The 23972-nt window shown below is 46.8% G+C and overlaps 1 protein-coding gene across 1 annotated transcript in view; it reads left to right on the top strand.

Moving 5' to 3' along the window:
- The first annotated feature begins 386 nt into the window (after positions 1-386).
- DPH1 (diphthamide biosynthesis 1) overlaps positions 387-23972 on the top strand; it is a 106075-nt gene continuing 82489 nt past the window's right edge. The window contains 3 exon segments of the mRNA XM_061561927.1: positions 387-479; positions 10468-10608; positions 11892-11955. Of these exon segments, the coding sequence (XP_061417911.1) occupies positions 422-479; positions 10468-10608; positions 11892-11955 (263 nt within the window). The 5' untranslated portion in view covers positions 387-421.

Below are 23972 nucleotides of genomic sequence, written 5' to 3' on the forward strand. Positions count from 1 at the left end.
AAATGTCCCTTTCACCGAAATTGCCTTCAACTCTCAATGCAATTTAAGAAAAATTATTCAAGACAAAAAAAATCACCCTCATAAGCGTCCAATCTAAAAAGCCCTAACTCATTGTGAAACTTCGGGGAATCACTTACGTCAAATTATAACACTTAACTTAACCTTATCCATTATAACACTTAACTTAACCTTATCCATTTGCGATGCAAATCACTTAACCTCGAGTTCCAACTCCATCCTAAACTTAACGGAACCGCTTAGGATCAAGTAGGCGAGTGCAATCGATTACCGATACCCGAGTTTATCGGCGATCGACTGAACGTGCCAACAGCAATCGCGCTCTGTCGCTCGATTGCTCTGGCCTCAATCTCCCTCTTGCGCAATAACATCCACCCACGCTTGTTACAATCGTCGCGGTGCCATGTCGCTCTCAGTCGTTGCGGCAAAAACTTCGCCGGCGTCGGTCACCGCCGCCAAAGGTAACAAAACCTCGGTGGGCCACCACAGCGAAGGGCAACCACGGACGACGGCCAAATCCGTTGCTTGTCAACGCGAACCTTTGCGGTTCAGGAGCGGCGTTCGAAGTTGTAGGCCTCGATGAAGCCTACGGGCTTGCTTGGAACCCGCGCCGGGGTTGGTGGTGGCAGCGTCGGCCTTTAGGTGGCAGACGGAGCCGCACGCGGACCCCTTCGTGGGCGGTGGGGGGGTTGGGGTTTGCCTTCGCTAATTTATTGTTGTTGTTCAAGATGTATTTGGCATTTCTAGGTTTAAGAAATATTACTGCGTGTTGCATGGCACCGGTACGCAACATTACATGCCTCCCGCATACAACATACACATAACACACGTGCTTGCTTGCTTACGACCGTGCAAACCTTTCGGTCGTTTTTTAACCCACTTCCCGTGATCCAATCGAGCTGACGTTTTGCACACAGACTCGTTGTGCGAGACAATTAATGTTCGTGGAAAAAAACATTCCAAAAGTTTCCACTGTTTAGGGAAAACAAATTAAATATTTAATTACCAATCGCTTAATACTGGCAGACAATCATCTGACCCATAGGTGGCAGCCATCTCAAGGCAGAGGACGAGAGGACTCTTGCCGCCACGCATATAAAGGATTTATAGTGAAAAACTTTGTTTTTACTGGTTATACTTGTATACAACCATGCACACACAAATCCTGCAACGGCGAGCACGTGCACGCTGCAAGACGCGTAATGTACAACTGTACAAACCAGTGGCCGGTTCAATCGATATTATGCAAATAGATGGCAATTTAAAACCGGTCCGTATGTTTTGGGGAGGTTTAAGTTGTGACATGCAGGCTCTCCAACTCGTATTGCCCACTGTATTCCTCTTAGCGTCTCTGTGCATGTGCTATTAAGAAGAAGCGCCATTGCCCGAAACGTCGTCTTTCAATGCAACGGTGTGATTGACGAATGTGTGGAGTTATTTATTCACACTGCGTGTCTGCCAACGCAAACACATTACCAAATTATTGGTTCAGAGAGAGAGATGGGATTTAACCCCGAAACACGAGCACACTGCTCTCTGACTTTTTTCGATTTAAAGCTTTCGTGACTGCAGGGATTAATCTTCTTGGTTCTTTCGGTAAAGTCATGTAGAAGGGAAGTAATAAAATACTAAAAATAAAACATAAAATAATTCTCACGACGTTTCGGCTCTTTTGTCAAGGCGCTCTTCCACCTCCAACCCAGCTTATATATACGCTCCAAGCTTGGCAGTGTTTCATTCTTCACCTGAAGACGGCTGCTTGCGTTGTAGCCGAAACGTCGTGAGAATTATTTTATAATGTTTTATTTTTATTATTTTATTACTTCCCTTTTACGAGACTTTACCGAAAGAACCAAGGAGATGCTCTCTGACTGTTATGTATCTTGTAGATATGCTCCTAAGCTGTGGGGCCATGCCTGTTTGACACGAATTTATAATAAACTTCGTAAAAAAAAAGCCGCTAAAGTCACACGATTAATTATTTAAAAGTCTCCGATAGGGGCTCGCTTGACCAGAAGCTTGGCATTTAAACAGCTGTTAAAGAGCTGCTTAGCCTAATGGCCTCACCGGATGAATTAAAGAGTCTGAGTTTGCCTTTGGCTGTTTGTTTTTGAGATCATAGGCCTGTTAAATACACAAGCCAAAACATTGTGGAAATAATGAACCACCATATAACTTTTAATATAATACAGTATTACATCATGGGACCTCCTTTGCCAGTACCAAAATATGAGAAAAGGTTTTCCCCTTTTTTCTGGCAACAAAACAGGTGTTAAGATGTTAAAACACCAAACTGAAACCTTTTACAAGGAATCATGTCCTGCATTAACCGCAATACTTGTGGTCAAAATGCAAACAAAAAACATGCTCTGATATATGCATTGCCTTTTAAACTGATTGGTCCACACCAGAGACAGCTTTCTTTTGAGCCTCGTTTCAAACGGTGTTAGACCAGAGGACGTCAAAAGGTGTACAGCACAAAGACAATGCACTATCAGAGTAATGAGAGCTCGGGGTGAGCATCTACATCATGGGAACTCCTTTGCCAGTACCAAAATATGAGAATAGGTTTCCCCCTTTTTTCTGGCAACAAAACAGGTGTTAAGATAATAATAGGATTTTTCCCCTTTTTTCTGGCAACAAAACTGAAACCTTTGTTTACAAGGAATCATGTCTGCATTAACCACAATACTTGTGGTCAAAATGCAAACAAAAAACACACTGATAATATATGCATTGTCCTTGAAACTGATTGGTCCACACCAGAGACGGCTTTCTTTTGAGCCTCGTCTCAATTGGTGTTTGCATTTTGACCACAAGTATTGTGGTTAATGCGCACATGATTCCTTGTAAAAAGGTTTCAGTTTTGTTGCCAGAAAAAAGGGGGAAAACCCTATTATATTTTGGTACTGGCAAAGGTGGTCTAATGAGATGTTAAAACACCAAACTGAAATCTTTTACAAGGAATCATGTCTGCATTAACCGCAATACTTGTGGTCAAAATGCAAACAAAAAACATACTCTGATAATATATGCATTGTCTTTGAAACTGATTGGTCCACACCAGAGACAGCTTTCTTTTGAGGCTCATCTCAAACGGTGTTAGACCAGAGGACGTCAAAAGGTGTACAGCACAAAGACAATGCACTATCAGAGTAATGAGACCACAAATATTCGTGGTTAATGCAGACATGATTCCTTGTAAAAGGTTTTAGTTTGGTGTTTTACAACTTAACACCTGTTATGTTGCCAGAAATAAGGGGAAAACTTATTCTCATATTCCATTCTCATAGTATTACAACTTTCATTTTGGTATGGTTCCAAATATTTTTTTTGCTGTAATAAGTGCTCATGATATTAGAGTTTAATAATTGATCACATGGATGATAACATTTCAGTTTAGATAAATAAGAAATTTGAGTGGTGGCGTAGTGGTTCGTTCGCTTTTTGGCTAACGGCAATCATCAGTGGCGAATTATATCCTGAACTGTCTGTGTGCAGCCCTATCACCCACCCGCTACTGACCATCGTAGTGAAGTATGGTCAAACCGCATGGCCAACACGGCATAGTGGGGTGGGGGGGGGGGGGCCTCTAATCCAGCATTGGACGAAGCCTGTTGTTTATATTGCATAAAATAAACTGACAAAAGTCAGTGTCTACACTCTATATATTTTTTAACGTTTAAATCACCCGTCTGCACTTTGGTCTTTAATACCATGTTTAACAGCAGCGTTAGTTTCAGCGGCCAAACCTCTGGACTGTCTGGTTTCGATTGTCTGAGTCTCATCAGCAGATCTACGCGCCTCTTAAACAAATGCTGCAGTGTTGCCAGACATTTACTGTCAAGACCCAACAGCCAGAGCCGTGTCGCCCGTCTGCACCAAACAGCAGTGTTGCACAAAAACTCATTATGCACTGTCATGGGGGATGGATCATGGGGGACTTGTACATCAATAAATGTATCACACTCAAGACTAGCGCATTTACATGTACTTACATATTTGAATTAATGCATTAAATACATTTAGTATGCAGTGATTAAGAACAAGAATATATTTCATTATTCATTAAAGTGGAGTGCTTTCTCCTACTTCAAATTGGAATGAAAATGTGACTGCATCCCAAGACACTGTACAAAAACAAGGGATATTTTTTTTTATATAGGGGAAAAAGAGGCAGCCATAAGCAGAGAAGAACAGGGAGGTCTTGGGCCTGGACTTGAGTCATCAGCACGGATGTTTGTGGGAAGGTATTTAAAGGCAATGGGGGTAGCAGAGGAGGATGCATGACCTCCCACTGAGCCAAGGTTGACATGGTGGACGTCGACAGGAATCCTTGGTTGCTGAAGTGGAAAGGGCATGGAGGGGAGTCGAGTGAGATGAGAGGAGCGGAGAGTGTGTGGACGGGAGTGCGATGAGATGGGAGAGTTTAGCAGGGGCTAGTCGGTAGTGGAACATGGAGACTGGGAGCATTGCCACTGTGCACGAACTCGGGTTACGCCACCGATCTTCGTGACATTTATGCCAAGGTGAGATGGCATTGCAAACCGGTGATCTTTCTGCAAGGGTGAATGCGGGACACACACGGCTGTTGTCAGTACAGTGCTGCCTTAGTTAAGTGCATCCGCTGCGTTACATCATCGTCACCTTCATTAACCTGGCATTTACAAGCCAATATGAGTTTCGTATGTAGAACTTATTTCGCACCGTACGTAGCCAACCAGGTGCCCCTTGCAAAAACAAGCAATGGGTGGCACTTATCTCTACAGCTGGCCATAAGGCTGTGATTGAAATTCCATTTTCCCCGAGTAGGGGCCAGCATCTCTCTATTACCGGTTTCCCACTGGCACATCGAAACCAAGCCAGCACGGGGCCCTCGTGGTGCGGGTGGTTTTCCACTGGATATATACAAAGTCAAGCCGTAACCACACCATGCTACACTAGCCTCACACTACATCTGCATTTGGCTTGGGTGGCAAGCATGGGCTTGGTTAATGATGCGGTCATTGCCCATGATGTCAGTCCAGCTCAGACTGCGTTACCGCACAATCTGCATACGACCGAACTCAGTTTATTTCACATGACGTCAGTGCACTGCTGCTCTCGTGCGTCGGGTACTGCAGTGGATAAACGAAACGAATTTTTTTTTTATTTTACCAGGGAAGTTCCACTGAGCTATACAGTTCTTTTTCGGAAAGGATCCGGCCACAAATGATAGCTCAGCGAAGTGGCTTATAACGTGAAAATGTATAGCAGCCAAATACTCTAAATTCATGCTTACAAATGTGGAGGGAAAACCCGGAGGACCCGGAGAAAAATCCACGCGACCATGGGGAGAACATGCAAACTCCAAATATACAGGCGTCAGGGTTGGGATCGAACCCACGACCTCCTATATACCAGGCGAGGGAGTTAACATCCCACCACTGCAGCAGCACAATCTGGCACCTCCTAAGCTGCGCTGGTCTCACCCAACACGGCCCTGGTGCAGCTCGGTTGTCGAGTGGAAAAGAAGTGTCGAGGATGACCGCTATCGAATCGGCTTTCGTGTGTAATCTTTAAAAGGAGGTAACGCAATACAATTTTGGGCTGTTGGTCAATACGGTTGGTCAGTGGAGCGCTGCGTTAGCGCCGCTTGCGTTTGGCTCCGACGCCTCACTGCGCAGATCTTCTTGGGAAGCGTAATGAGATCACGGTGCGCACCTGCGTGCAAACGCAGCATAAACAGCGGCGTCCATTGCCATCACCAATTACCATCCCGCTGCCTCCAAAGAAACGTTGAAATGCTTTTGACACTTAGTGTTCAGTGTGTGTGTGTGTGTGTTTCAAAGAGATGCCAGCTGGGTTTGACTGAAAGGAAATGTACACGTACGTTGGGGCTTGAGTGATGGAATCTAGGTGGAACGCTACGTGATAATGATTGAGGAAAAGCAACACAACGGGGTTTAGGGTACCGTAGGATTAGTTGATTATTGTATCGGTAGAATAGGATTAATTGAAAGAAAGCTATTTGAAATGGGGAACATATGTACGATGTAAGATCAATATATGCACAGCACTGCATATTCCGTTGGGGATTGCTGTGGCGCAGTGGTTAACGCACTGCGCTGTGGACCCGGTGACCCGAGTTCAATTCCCGGCGATGGTGAGTGTTGTCTGCACAAGTCCTGGGCCCCGCCTATCACTAACCCGCACTGACCAGATTGGTTAAGTACGGTCAGATAACCCTTTCGGCTGACAGTGTGGGCTAGCCCTTCTTCCAGCGGCGGATCGACTAAAGGCTGTCGACTCGGCATTTTTATTTTACATACAGTACCGTTTATTAATAAATGTAAAAGATAAAGGTGCAGCCCTGCAATAGCTTTCTGACGCCAATGCTGGCACACTCTTTGTCTGCCACTGCTGGCCCGGACGTCTTGGAAGAGATGTGGGAATGTCCTCACACTTTACCCTCTCCAGACATGCGCGACCTGCCGATCGAAGGCTAACTTGGGGTCCCCATTTATAGTGCTGTGGGGGTGGCAATAGGCCGTTGGTGGGGATAGAATAATCTTTGCACCGTAATTTCAACCGGCAGCACACCGAGGGAGTTTTAAGCGTAGCCGTCACAGATAATGACTCGTGGCATTTTTTGACACCCAAACAGCCTGCTCAGCCTCTGTGCTGGAAGTCTTGAATTAAAGTAAAACATCCTCAAGGAAGCCAAATTCTTGCGAGGCTTTTGTGGATAAACAAAGGGGCATTTTGTATTAAAACTATGACAAAGTTGGCCGCAGACTGCAATGGATTGGTGTTTCAGTTCCGTGAAGACTTTGACGAAACAACTTAATGGAGATGCTGTCAGAAAACACCACGGAGACTTTTCCCTCTAAGTGGCCTTCTTCATCCTCTGTACGTGACCTCTTTGGCCCTTGCTTTTCTGCTGATCAATCGATATGCTGCTGATGTGTTTTGCTCCTTCCTTTGCGGGGGTTTCTCCCGTGCACTTTGTTGTGGTTAAACCCCACTTTTACCGTGAAGGCGGACCGTGCTGTTTTTCATTTGGCGAGCTGCTTCGGTCAAAACAACCACGTTCACTCAGTAATAAAAACGCAAAGTGATTTGCTGCTCATAAATGAGCATCGAGGTGATGCTCTCTTTTTAAATCCTTTATATTAAGGTCACTTGCTTGCTTGCTTGCGCGCTTACGACCGTGCAAATCTTTCGGTCGTTTTTTAACCCACTTCCCGTGATCCAATCGAGCCGACATTTTGCACACAGACTCGTTGTGCGTGACAATTAATGTTCGTGAATTTTTCCCCCCAAAATTTTACACTTTTTAGGAACAAAAAATTATATTTAATTACCAATTGCTTAATGGTGCCAGGCAATCATCTGACCCATAGGTGGCAGCCATCTCAAGCCAGAGGACGAGAGGACTCTAGCCGCCACGCATATAAAGGATTTATAGTGAAAAACTTTGTTTTTGCGGGTTAATTTTTACTGTTTTACATCCCCGAGCCCGGCGCCTGGAAATTCCACATTCCTGTGGCGGTCACTTGTCTCTCGATATAGAGCAGTGATTCTTAACCTTTTTATTTTATAATGTTTTATTTTTATTATTTTATTATTTCCCTTCTACGTGACTTTACCGAAAGAATCAAGAAGACCTTACTGCAGCCTTGCACACCTTGGGTTCTCAATCATTATTCGATGTATAATTTTAATAAATACGTAGGTTTGATAAAAACAAAGTATTCGTACTTACGTGCCCATGCTTAATTTGTGTTTTCGATGATTTACCTTATTTAAAAAACTTGGCATGTCTCGCACCCCAGAAAGGGTATCCCGCACCCCCAGGGGGTGCGTGCACCCCAGATTAAGAACCACTGGTATAGAGCAACCGATGTTGAGTTCCTCATAAAGTGTCGGTGTTACATTTGATCCACCACGCAGGGATGATGGGCCGAGTCAGCTGCCCAACTGGAAGTTGAGCTGGCAACCTTCCACTCGCGAGCTGCTTGCAGAGACACGTGGCATGCGTTACTTAGTTTTGAAACTGCATCGCATCATTATTCCAAACTTAATGGCACAGACACTGAGAGGCATTGATTATTCCGTGTTCTGTTTCACATGCTTATCCGTTAGTCTGCAGAGTGTGTATTTTTTTAAATTTGCTTTCTGTCTAATAATAATTAATATATTTCACATGTAGTTCCCAGGGATATCTTTGTTTTCGATACTCAATAAAGTCAAATTAGATTACATTATTGCATAAGCGCCGTTATGTCTTGCTCACAAAGTGTTGGAGGAAAAAAAGAACAGCCTCAGCCTGGACGTTTTCATAAATAGCAAAATGTCATTTTTGAAGAGGCAATATACATTGCCATGCAATCCCGCCATCTCGCTTGTTCGCCACCTTTGCGAAATATTTAAAAGGAGCAAGCGGCCAGCCTCTTAAGAATGCGCACGGTGAGACGTGCTTGCGCGAAATTCACAGGAATAATTCAGTCGGGGGGTAGGGGTGTGGAGGGTGTTGGGGGGGGGCGGCGTGGTGAGGGTGTGGGGGGTGGTGAAGGTGTGGGGGGGTTTGGGGGTGGCAGTCACATCGCTGATTTGCTCGGCGTTTCTACGTCGACCGTGCAATTTGTTAAAAATAAAAATGGAAAAACGACACCGCTGGCGCTGCCCCACTCCACGTCCGGCCAATCTCGAGAAAACTGCCACCGGGGGACCCGGTGCAGAATGAAGTCAAACTGATAAATTGTCCCATCATCACAAAACCCTGAAAGTGCATCCAATAAACAAGTATTTATTTTCTTCCCAGCACACTGCATTGTTTACAAGTATCGCATTGCTTGATGGGACTTTGGGGATAAATCACGCCGGTGCTTATTTATTAAAGATCTTTATACGGGGCGGCTCCATTTAGCAGATGTCAGCGAGTTTACAAGAAACACGGTTGTGGGTTTTTGTTCAGCGGAACCCCGGAGGGCACTGAAGTGGAATATGACTCTCGCGGTGTATAAATCGGCAAAATTGCCGTACGCCAGTAGCAATACTGATTGCCGTATAATGATCCGGTTAATGTAAACATGTCCACTTGCGTAGATATTTTTTGTAGTTGCTATGAGCGTGCAATGCTCGTACCAATTTGTACTTGAGTTAAAGCTTCCGGTCCCTTTACCCCCCCCCTCCCTCCGTTTTGCATTAAGCGGCTCCTTATTAATTCCTCGCTTTGAAGTCGCGTTTGGATTCGCGCCCGCGGTGCTTTGTGTTAACCCACCAGTCGTCGCGCTCGCTCACCGTGGCACTGTCTTGCCCATCACGTCCAATTGGGGAGTCGAGAGCAAAAATACTCTTCATGTAATAATAGTTAAAATAAACATTTTCTGCATCGTCCTCATCAGCCGTGATCAATCCTCCTGCCGGTTGGAGGCCTCCCCGAGCCGTCGCCGTCGCTCTTGGGCGCACCAATTGACATTCCATCGAGCTCCCGCACACGGACTTGATGTCCACTCCATCTCCCGGGCGGACGTAACTCCTGGGCTTATTCATCTCCTTTAGCTGCCACTCTCTGTTTAGTCTCGACCACTGGCCTTCATTCCTTCTCGCGACGTGTCCTGTCAAAGCCTGCCTACTTTTGTTATCAGTTAACGCAATAAGCCACCTCATTGGGCTATCATTTGTGGCCAGCTCGGTTCTGAAAAAGAGCTGTACAGCTTAGTGGGCCTTACCTGGTCAAATGAAAATAGTTTAGTTGAAAATGATGTCCTTAACTCAGGTTTGTTCTCGACTCCATGTGTTTACTAGCCTAGGCTATCATCGATTGTCAGTGATATCTGAACCTGTCTTCCTGACCAGCGTGGTGAAGTATAGTCAAACAACCCGCTATTACTGACATGGTATTGGGGGGGGGGCCCTTCCCTTGCAGTTCATTGACAAAGGACTCCATTATTTTCTGAAATGATCGAACCGAGAATGTAGAGAAGGCACAAACACACGCCTACATTTCCTATGCATGCCTAATTGTTTGGGGCTTTTAACAAATCATTGGGTATAATGAATGGGCCAATGCATTGCACCATATTGCCTTGTGCCAGACCGGTCGGGAGAAGATTATATGTGTATGTCAATAATGACAGTAGTTTTGCAGGGCGTGCTGATTTTTACACTGTAATAATGCATTGTTGAGCACCATGCACACGCCCGGGTAACTGCGTGCTTTGGGGGTAACAAGTGGTGCAATGGGTCAGTCAACTGCGCTACACCGAGAACTCTGTTCGGTTCCCGGCCACTTCGAACCTCAGCGGGAGATGGAGAGGCGGTCCTGACGTGGTGCCGGCCACACCGTCACGCTCGTCGTTGCGCCGTGCCAGCCATGATAATAGGTGCTCGCTAACAGAATTGTCCTTGCTAAAGGTTGCGCGGTGGGGCTGGTTGTGATCGTTGTCTTTTATTGTGCCTCAGGCAGGCGGGTAATCCACCAGGTGCCCTTGGAGATACTTGAAGATCCACTGCTCCAGCAAGCTGTCGCCACCCTGCCAGGCAACTATAATTTTGAGATTTACAAAACCATCTGGAGGATAAGGCAGGCCGGATTCAGGCGAGGTACAGTAACATCACACTGCAGAGCATCTCACTCCGAGCATGAAAATTACGATTATTATTATTATTGCTGTAATGTTATTTTGAAACATTTTAGTTGAAGATTACCGCCTGTTGGTTTGCCCATTTTCGAGTTGTTAAAAAAAACGTTAACCGTGTAAAATTGCGACGGTGTTTAATTTCCGCCGTGCGTGCAATTATAGGTTTATCTTTATTTGCTTTTTCGTTCCGCTGCTGTCTCCGACGGTAATGTGCTTTATGGCTCGGCGTTTTGAAAGGTGTCACGCTTAATTAGTTCATTGCTGTCAGCCAGGCCCGACTGAAGGCTGTAACAAGTGTGCAAAACACCGCTTGCTCCGGTGATTTATCGTACACGACAGGGGTGAAGGAAGCCTATATTTATATATATAAAAAAATGAGCATTTTGCAAACATTGCTGTCTTTTTTTCGCCAGCGAAATTAAAGCTTCCTCCAGCACCTCCGATTTGCGTGCCTCGCCGCGCGCGAGGAAAGGCCCAATGCTTACTTTGTCCCACCGTACAAATTTATTTTTGTCCCTTGGCTGCGCACTTTTTAGCTAAGCCCGTCGGCCCGTTAAACTATCCAAGAGGCACACCGCGCCTGAGACAGCACACGCGTATTCTCCTGAATTTCAAACCAGGAGTTTTGGGGGGGGGGGGGTGCATCTTATAATCTGGAGAATGCAGATTATTCCGGAAGACGGTTTTTTTTCAATCTTGTTATGAATCCTCTTCCGGAAGAGACTTCTTCCTCAGCGGTACATTGCCAGCCGGAGGACAGAAGATATCACCAACCGCTCAGAATCATCTCACGGAAGACATCGCTTCCGCCGTTCTAAACTTGCGCGTTCATAATCACGTAATCGTCTTCTGGAAGATGGCTCTCCACATTCATACATGTCTTTCCGGAAGACGTGTTTTGATATCTTTTAATCTGTAAATGTTTAGAATGCTCTTCCAGAAGACATCTTTTCCCTATTTAAGAGCAGCGTCTTCCGGAACCCAGCCCTTCGTTGTACCTTATTTTCACGATTATGAAACACACACTTCTATTGAAAATTACCTACAAAGTTTGGTGTGCGTCTTATACTCCGTAGAATACGGTGTAACGGCTGAGTAATGTGTACATTGCATAGCAATGATGAAAGGATTGTGTACCACGTGAACATTAGCGGGCCCTTGTTGTTGACGCAAACAACCCGTGTAGTTTCTAGCGTGGAGCTGTCGATCGCCTGATGCTGAACAGTCTCGCGTGTGTTGTTGCAGTGGCGCTGCAGATGCCAGAAGGGCTCCTCATGTTTGCCTGCACAATTGCTGACATAATTGAGAGGTAAGGATGACAAGGTCATGTGACTCTCCCTCCCGTTTCCTGCCACGGCTTCCTGTGGAGAAATGATGCACTCTTGGGATGTTGTTTGCATTACGGATGCATTACGAACGCAAGTTGTTGTTTGTGTTTGCTACATATGTTCATGGGTATGCTCAATGTCTTGGCATTGTTTTTTTTTTATTTCAACAATACGATGTTTTCTTACCATGAAACGGTTTTAAAATGTAAAAAAACTAAACTATTTTTATTATTTTATTTCTTGAATAGAATTGTGACCTTTCATCGTGAGGGTCGTGCAAAATCGCGGAACGCGCCCGCCCGATTTCTCGCTAATTTATTAAAAATGTCCACCGCGTTTCGCAGTCCCGCGGGAAGGCGCGCGAATGTAAGTTTTTTTTTTTATCCACACCGTGGCATACAGTGCGGCGACGGCGTTCCAACCTGACGCTTGCGCTCACCGTGGGCGTAAATAATTCATGGGGAACGCGCGGCGCGCTACTCCACCGGCAGTGCCGCTGCGCGGGTGGTCGCGCCGCGACAGACCGCGGCCGTGCCACGGCGCGTACACGTGCACACGCGTGACGCGCGCACGTGCGATGCGTAGCATACACACGTGTGACACGCACACGTGCGACGCGTAGCGTGCACACGCGTGACGTGCACACGTGCGACGTGTAGCGTGCACACGCCCCGTCGTCGATTATTTCATTCGACCGTAATTTCTGTCTTGTGCGTTCATTACGACCCGGCAGCAATTCATTAATTCGCCGAGCAACGCTCGTCGTTGCGTTCAAACCGATATTCGATCCTCATAGCTGGAGCTATATGGTAAAGGCATTTTGTGTTTTTGCCGCTGCTGCTGCTGCTCGTGCTGCCTTTACAGAGGTGCACAAGCACGCGAAACGAAACAACTCTACATTCGTCAGTAACACCGCCCTGACGTTTGATGGCACAAAAAATCGTGAGCTCTAAAGAGCGGGCCCATTTCCTGCACGTGATTTATGCGCCGTGAAGAAGAATCATTGCCCGAAACGTCGCCTGCTATGTTGCGGTGTTCTTGAAAAATGTGTTGACTTTATTTTGTTGTTGATTGTGCTTTTATTAATGTATATTCATTTTCCAAAGACAAAGATCCCCTGTATAGCCTTAACAGACTGTTGGGGAAAGTGCGGTCGGCACGTCACACGAGGGGGTGGGTGGACAGCACCGCACCCGACCGCCTTTGTCTCCCTAGTGGCGATGTTTACGCATGCAACTAGTTACTCATTTGAGGCTGAGTCTACCTATGGGAGGCCCAGGACCAGTTCTGATAATCGTCACTTGGTGTTGGCCATGAGCGGGAATCAAACTCTGGTCACTGGGTTCGTAGCACAGCGCGCCAACCACTACACTACCGCTCCCCACATTAACATACACATACGCCCCCACAAATTTTTTTGGCGGTTATTTATAGTGGGTAAAAATAATTGTTGTTTTCTGAGCGACGGAACAGAAACATTTTATTTGCGACTATTTCATTTTCATAAAAAGGAAAATTAAAATCGTATATATTTCTATATCGCTCACTTTTGCACATTCTGCGCAACTTTATCCCGGCTCGTTCCGTGCCCCCCCCCCCCCCCAGTACACGCGCACACGGCCCAACCGCGCTCCCGGTAATGGTAATGTCCCCACCGAGGGGTGCGCAATCCGTTTTGATTTCCTACGACGTCATCCAGAATATCAATTCCGCTGCTCGCGCTCCACCTCCGGGTTTTTTGTTCTTTGTGCGGTGCCCGCTCTCGCTCGCTCGCTCTCTCGCGCGCTCATGTCTCACTCTCGAGCCGCCGATCGTCGCCGTTAGGTTTTAGTCGGCTAGCCAATTAACGCGCGCAGCCTGTACCCTTTCGCTCCTAATTGTGGGTGTACCTTAAATACGGGTGAATGGCACGCACCGCCACACCCCCCCACCCCCAACATGAGACACCTTACACGAAGCACACTAATACACAACGTGAGACACGCCTTGCTAACAACGACACGCACAGCAATAGGTTTTGCTTTCCACGTCCTTTTTCTTCGAACGCGTTTTCCGCGTAACAGCGAAGCGAAACCTGCGGTCGTGTTCGACGTTAAATTAAGGAATCGATGACGCATCGGCGTGACACCGATATTTTTCTCATGGGTCCGAATTTCGTTCCCTGTGGGTCTTGGGGGGGGGGGAGGGGGGGGCGCTTGACCTCAAACCGGACCGTTGTGACCCAGCGAGCGCCGCCTCTGTCCACGCAGCTGGTGGGGGGGTACTGCTTGCGCCCGCTGCTGGTCTAATGAGCCTCTGGGGAGTGCAGTTATCCCCCTGAGCAGAGCCACGGCACCTCACGTCGACTGCCCCAGCTTGGCATGTTTAGCCAATTCACTGGATCACTTATCTCTCGATAGCAATGTCAATGAGCAAAGACAAAGATCTACCCCCCCCCCATGTAGCCTACGCAGGCTGTTGCACCAAGTGCTCTTAGCGGAGGAGCGCCAGTGAAGATGGGAAATGTGAACGGAGAGGTTGCGGTCGGACGTGGCCAGCCCCGTGCCCCCGCCGAACCTTGTCTCCGCAGTGCTGATGCTTATACACCGCACACGTGCCCCGGGCAATCAGTTGAGGCTGAGTCGACCGAGGGGAGGCCCGAGACCGAGACATGTGTATGACAGAACCAACAGCTGCCATTCGCCACCACGCGAAGGTGACATAACTGCAGCTCTTGTGCCATGCTTGGTGCACATTGAGGCCACGTGAATTCTCACTGGTAGGAAGTCATAAGGAAGGCCCAGGTGTTATTGGTTAATCAAGACATATGTATACATACAGAATCAGAAAATGTAATCATACTAGAGGAATCCGATGAGCTATGAAGCTCTTATATATATTAAAGGCAAAGCTGTGATTATGTGTGTCTGTTCAAAATGTTTAGCGTACTTCCCGACATGCAACAAACTTGAAATTTGCCATGTGGGTACTTTCCAGACTGTACACCATGCAAAAATTATAAAAATACACTTTTGTGTTTTTTTTTGGGGGGGAGCTCAATAATGCACAATTTTTTTGCGCGGCAAGTGAGCTGTGACGTCAAATCTGTCACGTGACCCGCGCATGTGGAAGCGTAACGCATTGTAGTGTAGTTTTTTAGCGCGCCGCGCTACGAACCCGGCGACCCGAGTTCGATTCCCGCTCACGGCCACCACCGGTGATGATTATTTTACCCGCTTCTGGGCCTCCCCTAGGTCGACTCAGCCTCAAACGAGTAACTGCTGTGGTGTGTGAACATCGCCACTGGGGAGACAAAGGCGGCCGGGCGTGGTGCTGTCACCCACCCCCTCGCCACTTATATAAGATAGATATATATACAAATTAAATTAAGCAATGTTTTGTTTTATCTTACCAGGCAAAGACCACTGAGCTATTAGCTTATTTTTTCAGAAGCAACCTGGCCGCAAACGATAGCTCTTCCAGGGCGTCTCTGAGGATTGTGCTTCGTTGAGCTGTCAATTGTGGCCAGGCCACTTCAGAAAAAATAGCTCAGTGGTCGTTACCTGGTAAGATAAAACAAAAATAGTTTAGTTTTATTCGTGATTTGTTTACCTTTCCTATACTCTACACTGTTATCGTGTTTTTGTGTCGTTTGTTGTGACGTTCTTACCCGCCCCGACTGGACATCTCTGGGAAAAAAAGAGCTTTATAACTCATCTTCTTGGATCTTTCGGGAAAGTCACGTAGAAGGGAAATAATAAAATAATAAAAATAAAACATAATAAAATAATTCTCACGACGTTTCGGCCACAACGCAAGCAGCCGTCCTCAGGTGAAGAACAGGTCTGTCGGGAAGACAGCGTCTGTCGGTAAGACAGCGTCATTCAGATGCTGTCTTACCGACAGACCTGTTTTTCACCTGAAGACGGCTGCTTGCGTTGTGGCCGAAACGTCGTGAGAATTATTTATTATGTTTTATTTTTATTATTTTATTATTTTCCTTCTACGTGACTTTACCGAAAGAACCAAGAAGATGAATCCCTGCTGCAGTCACGAAAGCTTTACATCGAAAAGCTTTATAGCTCATCGGATTTTTCCTGCGATGTAGAATAAATATTCTGATTCTGATCCTCTTGAGTGAGGAGCTCTCCACGAGCACTCCCTCTCGTGGAGAGGCCCTTCCGCCAACAGTGGCGTGAGCAGAGCAATTGCAGGGGCTGCACCTCTACCTTTTACACGTTTAATCCTCGCCTTTCTCTACTCGCGCAGTATTCATTTTCCTGGGCCGGGCGCGGCGCGCAATGTCTGCTGTGCGTACTCTCTCGCGCGCGTGCGCGCACGCGTGTAGGTGTATTGAGCAGACAAATTAAAATGGGCAGTTCACATGCCACTGCGACTCTGCAGCCGGCGGCAGATGGAGAAATTGAAAGCGAAGTCTGAACGCTGAGGAAACTGGGGAAATGGATTACCCGTGCAGGACGTTGATTGGAAATGTAATGCAGACAAAATCTGTTAAACAAATTCGGGCTGCGTTTTGCATACATTTGCACTATTTTTGGCATGCTACGTTTTCCAAATGTTGTATTACCGTTGTGCGCTTATTTTTAAAATGACAATTGTTTGGGTTGGCAGGGGTGTCCCGGTGGTCACAGCCGTGACATGCCGCAATTACCGACTCGGGCACCCCTCTGCTCGGAGTTTCTCTGTTCAACCCCCCCACCCTACTTGTTCTGCACGGGGTTGCCTCCGGGTTCATCCACAGATTAAATGAACAAATATATGTAAACAATGCACCGTGAAGTGACATTTACCAAACACATCCCCGATGATGAAAAAGTGTGCCTTGCAAAATCGCCGTGAAAAGTTGCCAGGGCCCTCCCGAGAGAGGGAGGCTTGAGACCGTGAGGCTTTTGCTGGCTGAACAAGAATACAAGTGAAATAAAAAGGACACAAAAAACAATGTGGAGTTCATTTGAATGTGCAATTCTACGCAAGCGTGTATGCCACGTGTGTGCGCGCGGTGTGTACGTTTCTGCAAACTATGCGCGTGCGCACTTGGCATGACAACAGATTTTGCTTCAAGCACTGTGGGAGTATTGTGTGGCAAAATCAACAGTTATCTCCCCACAGAGCCCCATTTTGCATGCGGCAATCCATAAGACAATATCCGCATATATCTTTTGTTGCAAAAAAAGCTGAACACATTTGTCAATAGCACTGTTTGGCTTTAAAAAGGAAAAAACATGTATAAATAGGAAACATTTCAGGCATATGGCTCTTCTTCATAGCACATACATTTTTCAACTCTTATTTAGTTTGTCTCTCTAGCCTCTTTATGTCCTCAGAAGAAGGCCCATTGCCCGAAACGTTGCCTATTATATACGGGTTTTTTTTCCTTTTAGGCCTGCGCAGTGTTATTGACGAATGTGTAGAGTCTTTTTTTTTTGTTTCGTTATTTGTGTGCTCGTACACCGCTGCCAACGCGGTATCGCCAAATAATTCACGTCTTTTTTCGCAGTCCATCTTCCAAACGGCGACCAGCATTCACACCGTTCTCACGCTCGGAATCTAAATGTGACGCGCTGCGAGAGGAGCGACGGCGTAGCGGCTACGGCGAAGCGCGTTACCCGCCAGCCGCCACCTTTCACACGGGGGGGGGGGGGGGGGTGGCAGTGGTGACGCAGCCCAGCGGTGGCGCGTGTCACCGCTTGCTCTTGCGAACGATCGCGGTTCGACTCCAGCGTCGGCCCTGGTTAATACCGCTCTCGGTGGAAGAACGGGGGGGGGCCCGTCTGCTTCGCCTCACAGTGGCCGATACAGGGTCCCTGTGGTGTCATTCGCAACGGTTGGCCATCGTGTGTGCCGGTGGTGTCACGGTACAAATTTGCCAAATTGGAAAAATACACACAGCTAATTACGCAATAGGGATTACAAAGACAAAGCTCCCCTGTATAGCCTCAACAGACTGTTGGGACAAGTGCTCTTAGTGAGCATCTATGAAGGTGCTCACGAATATGGTGAAGGACATTGAACTAAACTCAAATGATTTCCGGCCGTAATTCAACCTGCCGTCGACTGACCCATATGCGGATTTTCCTGAAAAAGGCCAGTCGCTTGAAACGTCAACATCTTCCTTTACTCCCGGTGTCGGTAAAAAAAACTTATGATTCTAATATACTCTACATTTTATATAGAATGATATATACTCTACATGTAACAATATTGAGTTTCTATAATTCTCCATCCAAGTGCATCTTAACAGAGTGTGTAGGTCCAACTACATGATTTATCTGAAGTGTAAACTTGATAATAAACCAGAAGGCGTATTACCGAACGGAGTGCCTTAATTGTGTTAATCAGTGTTGCTCTAGAAGCCTACACACTCTTTATCTGCTCAAGGCAATGGCTCGTAGACTACCAATATTGCTCGGATTTTAAAATGCTGCGCAAATCAGAGGGGCAGGGAGGGGGGCGGCGGAGGAGAGGAGCGGTGCCACGTCGGTCGACGCTCGTGCCGCAACCGCTCTCCCCACGTTCACATTAGGTGTTAGAAATCTAACGTCAAAAGTGGTTTCCTGCTCAAATGAGCTGTGAGCCATCGGTGCCCGTCTCCCGTTTCACCGCCCTGATCCAGCCATGGAAATTCCACATTCCTGTGATGGGGGGCGGGGAGAGTCTATCCATGGGACGGCCGCTGTTGACTTCCCCACGAATTGGCGCTCATTGTACCGGACCCCGGAAGTGTAATGGGTCGAGTGAACACCCCAACCGGGACTTGAACTCGTGACCTTCCGATCGCGAGCCGCTCGCTCCCTCTCCCGCTCACTGAGCTGCCCAGGCCATTGTCGTGCTCTTTTGTCCACCGTATTGAATCTACGAAGTGAATGCCAGTCTCTGTTTGCTTTGAACATTGAGACCTGAAAGCATTTGACCCTGCCGCCGCCAGTGTGCGGTGACGGAACGATAAAATCAATTTGCGCGGCAGGAGCCAGAGGGGGATCGTCCCATCGTGGTACTGCGGCGAGAGACGGCGACAGCGACGGCTTTGGGGGAGGGGGGGGCAGAGGCCTCCATCCAGCTGTGGATAGACCATGACTTGAAACCTGTGGTGGGCCTGGCAGGGCCCAGGGTGTGAAACAGAACTCGCTTTTGTGAAATGCGCAGAGTACGCAGCGCAAAGAATAACTCGCGACGTTAATCACCGATACTTTTAGTTTCAACGAAATATGAAAAAAGGTACCGCTATAAATTGCCCTATTAATTTTCCGCAAATATTTCCCGCCTTCGCAGTTTGCCTTGCTTAGTGGAGAAGAACAATTCATGTACAGAGGCGTTGGTTTGATAAAGACACCCTTACAGAAATAAAAGTTTGATTGAATGATTAATGCTTTATGTGACACCTTTAAAAGCGACAAAATGTCTTTATTTTGCACGTTGTTACGGAACAGACTGTAACCGTCGCTAAGAACATCACATGGCAGATGCCGGCTGTCTCTAATCACGGACCACACAGTAACACCACCGTCCGCTCCCTTCACTTTAAGTTTGTGGTTCTCTGTTTGAGTCTGTGGGTGTCTGTGAGTTTATGGATCTCTGTGTCAATCTATGGGTTTCTCTGAACGTATATAGTGTCTTTGAAAGTCTGTTTTGTATGGGTCTATGTGAATCTCGGGATGTCTTTGTAAGGCTATAATCTATTTAAGTCTGTGGGTCTCTTATGTAACTCTGTGGGTCTATGGATATTGATGTGAATCTATGGGTCTAGATTTGAAGTTTTCGTGACTGCAAGGATTCATACTCTTTGGTTTTTTCGGTAAAGTCACGTAGGTAAAAAATTTAAATAAATTAAATCACGTTTCGGGCGCAAAACAAGCGTCGTGATTTAATGTATTTAATTTTTTTTATTTTATTTAATTTATTTACATTTTTTGCCTACGTGACTTTTCCGAAAAAACCCAAGAGTATAATCTATGGGTCTCTATGGATATTGATGTGAATCTATGGGTCTCTATGCAAGTGTACAAATCTCCATGCCAGTCTATGTAATCTCAAACCATGGGCTACATAGTAATGCCACTGCGCGCTTTGATAATTCATTTTGATATTCACCAGGCTACTCTTGAAGTCCCCTATTAAAGTCTGTGAGCCTCTTTGAGTCTGTGGATCTCTCTATATGAGTCTACGGGTCTCAACGTAAGCCTACGAAACTCAATTCGAGTCTGCATTAGAAACCATGGGCCACATATTAATACCACTTTCTCACTGAGATCATTTAAGCCTATGCGTCTCTACGAATCTGTGGGTCTCTTGTGTGAGCCTGCGAGTCTATATAGAGTGTGTCGGTCTATTTAAGGCCATTTGTTTCTACGTGAGCCTATGGATATCCATGTCGGTCTTTGCAATCTCAGACTGTGGATCACGCGGTACGACCAATGCCCACTTCAATTGTTCGCTGGCTCACCTGCCAACCTCGAAACGAACGCAAAGCGACGCTCTGCCGATCAGCTCGCCACCGCCACGCGAAAGAAAGAATGGGTCAAACCGCCTGGCGATTTGAAAAAGAAAAATCCAACGCCGAGTCACAACTGCAAAATCAAAGGAGAGATTAAATCTGGCCTCGACGGCAGCCGGGGATGTTCCGTTACACGATACAGAGGGTAGGGCCGGAGTGGAGTGGTGGTGGTGGGGGGGAGAGAAACGCGGGCCTGCCTGGTTGGGGACGCGCGTGTAAGAAAGGGAGCTCGTGTGTTGTGCCACGGGGGGATTAGTGTGTTCGCGGGCTCCGTGTGAAAATGACATTTTGGTGTTGATAAGTCCTGTTGAAAGCAGAGATTTTTTTACCAGACGGCCGTGTGTGGTTGTGTTTTTTTTTCTTCTCCATATTTTTTGGGCCTCTGCTCCAGCAACTCACAATGCACGGCCTGTTTCAAGGGGGGGGGGAAATGGCAGGGTGTGGGGGTCTTGGAGGGGGGGCGGGGAGGCAGGGAAGTGGTGGGGGGCGACGGGGGGGGGATAAGGAGGCACCAAGTGCGTTACGCGGTGAGCTGCGGTGAGAGAGGTGGCTTGCAGCGCGCGAGAGGCTTGCGTGCTTGTTAAAAACAAATTATGGGCACGTCTCGCCAAAAGCATGTTATTGTGTACAAATGTGTACGTGTGAGTGCGTGCGCGCGTGCGTGTTGGTGCATTCGTAATACACTCTTGTTGCGCGATATTCGTATGTTTTTGTCTGTTTGCTTATTCTGCGTATTGGCATACCTCCTGCTTGCATACGTCTTGTCGACACTTTTTTTTTTGTGTTTGCGATGACTGCGTCAAACCCAGTCGTACGTAGCGATCAAATCTGGGATATTAGAGAAAGATTAAAAGAACGGTGCTTATTCAGCACGATCGAAATTAGGAAGCAAATACCAATTTACTTTTTGTGTTGATCATTATTATGATTTACAGCAGCGCTCTGTCAAGCCACTGCCGACTAAAGGGTTGTTCGGCCTGGGGCAAGGCGGCGTTGTTTCATCACACTGACCCGTGTGGTTGGTGGAACCGGCGGGGGGGTGGGGGGGTATGGACTGGTTCAGACATCACGCGCCACCAATGTTAACCACGGCCAGGTGTTGAACTCTGTATAGGTTCAGATCGTCGTACGCTGAAACCGCTGTGCCACCAAATGTATGACAACAACCGCCATTCGTCACCACGGCGCTTGTGCCAGGCTAGGTGCACATTGAGGCCACGTGAAGTGTCGAACACCCGCTGCTAGGAGGTCAGACCCAGGTGCCACGGGTGGACTGACTGAGATGACTGGCCGATACACCACCTGTGCCCCCTACTGTGCAAACTTGTTGTGTTTTAGCCGCCCGGCGCTCCGCTCGTTGTTGTGAGCGTCGCTCCTCTACCCTCCATTGTTGTTGGAGGGCGACTGCCTTCAACTGTCCAGGAGCATCCTTCACGAGCCTCCTCCACAGAGGCCGATTTTGACACCGCTGGTACCAGTCATTGGCAAGTCCACTCAGCTCCACACCTCTTGTACCACATAACTCCATCTCTTCTCTAGCCCGTGCCTCACCCGTCTAGCCCCCTCGATCCGGCCGAACAAAAGCTGTTTAGGCATGCGGTAGCTGGGCATGCGGGCTACATGACCCAGCCAACGCAGCCTTGCCTGCCGGAGGAGCTCACCGATGAGACTTTGTCCAGATCTTTCAAGGATTTGTGAGCTCCTCACAGAATCCAGCCTGGTTAAACCCAGGATGGATCGTAGGCAAGCCAGCCTAAATGTTTCGAACGGGCGAAGATGTTCCATTATGGGGGTCCACGTTTCACAAGCATAGAAAAGTGAGGGCATGACCGTGGCCGAGAAGACCTGAAGCTTCGTGCGGAGCGACAGACCAGGTAGCTTCCACACAGCGTTACGCAACCGATGAAAAGATAATACCGCTCGACTGATTCGGAGTGAGATGTCTACGTACATCAGTATTATTAAATAAGGAAATCAATTAATACGAATACATACAAGACGGTGTGTGCTCGCAAGAGGTGGGAGTTCCCACACTTGACCTCACCACTTGCAATCTGTCAATTGCCTTAGGGGCGCCAAGGTGTGGCGAGATGTTAACTACCTTGCCTGTTAGACAGCAGGTTGTATGTTTGATCCCAACCATGACGCCTGCTGTATTCTTAGGTTTTTTCGGTAAAGTCACGTAGGTAAAAAATTTAAATTAATAAAAGTAAAATAAAAATAACATAAAAATCACGACGTTTCGGAGGCAACACAAGCTTCCGTCTTGATACAGCAATCGTGCTGTGACGGTTCCACCTGAAGACGGAAGCTTGTGTTGCCTCTGAAACGTCGTGATTTTTATTTTATTTTTATTTTACTTTTATAAATTTAAATTTTTTACCTACGTGACTTTACCGAAAAAACCTAAGAATATGAATACTTGCAGTCACGAAAGCTTCAAATCTAGAATTAACGCCTGCTGTATATTTGGAGTTTGCATCTTCTCCCTGTGGTCGTGTGGATTTTTATCCGGGTCCTCTGGTTTTTCCCTCCACATTTAGAAACATGCGAGTGTTGGGCTGCAATACATTTCCACACGATAAGCCACTTCATTGAGCTATCATTTGTGGCCAGGTCACTTCTGAAAAAGAGCTATATAGTTCAGTGGGCCTTACGTGATAAAATATAAATTTGTTGAATAGTTTATTTTAACTGTGGGGTACTCTTTTCGATTTAAATCTTTCGTGACTGCAGGGATTCATCTTCTTGGTTCTTTCGGTAAAGTCACGTAGAAGGACCTGTTCTCCACCTAAAGACGGCTGCTTGCGTTGTGGCCGAAACGTCGTGAGAATTATTTTATTATGTTTTATTTTTATTATTTTATTATTTTCTTTCTAAGTGACTTTACCTAAAGAACCAAGAAGATGTGGTGTACTCATTTGTACTACTGGGGTGGACAGAGCCTGTGTGAGTGGAGGATTTAAAAAAAAATCTGCACCATCGCTTCAACACAGCCGCACCGGGGGATTGAATGGAACCGGTGATTTCTGGATTGAAATTACAGTGCACAGCCGACCATTGCTCCACCGTAGCCTCCCTGTTGATGGACTCATAGGTGTGTAATGTAACCCAGCAGGTGACCGATGGCGCAGTGGTTAGTGCGCCCCGCTCCGAATATGACGACCTGAGTTTGAATCGCAGCCACGGCGAAAATCGGTGGCTTAAACAAACCTCTACGAACAATTCGGCCTTCATCCGGCAGTGAATTCACAAAGGAGAGCGGCTGTAAGGTATAGGACTAAAAACAAAAAAGTGTATTTGTGTTTTTTTTCTAATTTGATCGTGCTAAAGTATATCGACGTATAATTTAATCCAAAGTTTATCTCTCCAGCATCTAATAAATAGATTTTGGTGTTAAATGTGATTATAACCGAGTGTTAATGTAATAAAAAATAATGACTTTCTCAACAATGGGAAAAAAAACACTTAGAAGCAACAATGAAAAATTACACGTTACGCAAACTT

Source organism: Lethenteron reissneri, chromosome 28, assembly GCF_015708825.2.
Source record: "Lethenteron reissneri isolate LAM-NWPU_2019-01 chromosome 28, ASM1570882v1, whole genome shotgun sequence".
Lineage (NCBI taxonomy): Eukaryota > Metazoa > Chordata > Hyperoartia > Petromyzontiformes > Petromyzontidae > Lethenteron > Lethenteron reissneri.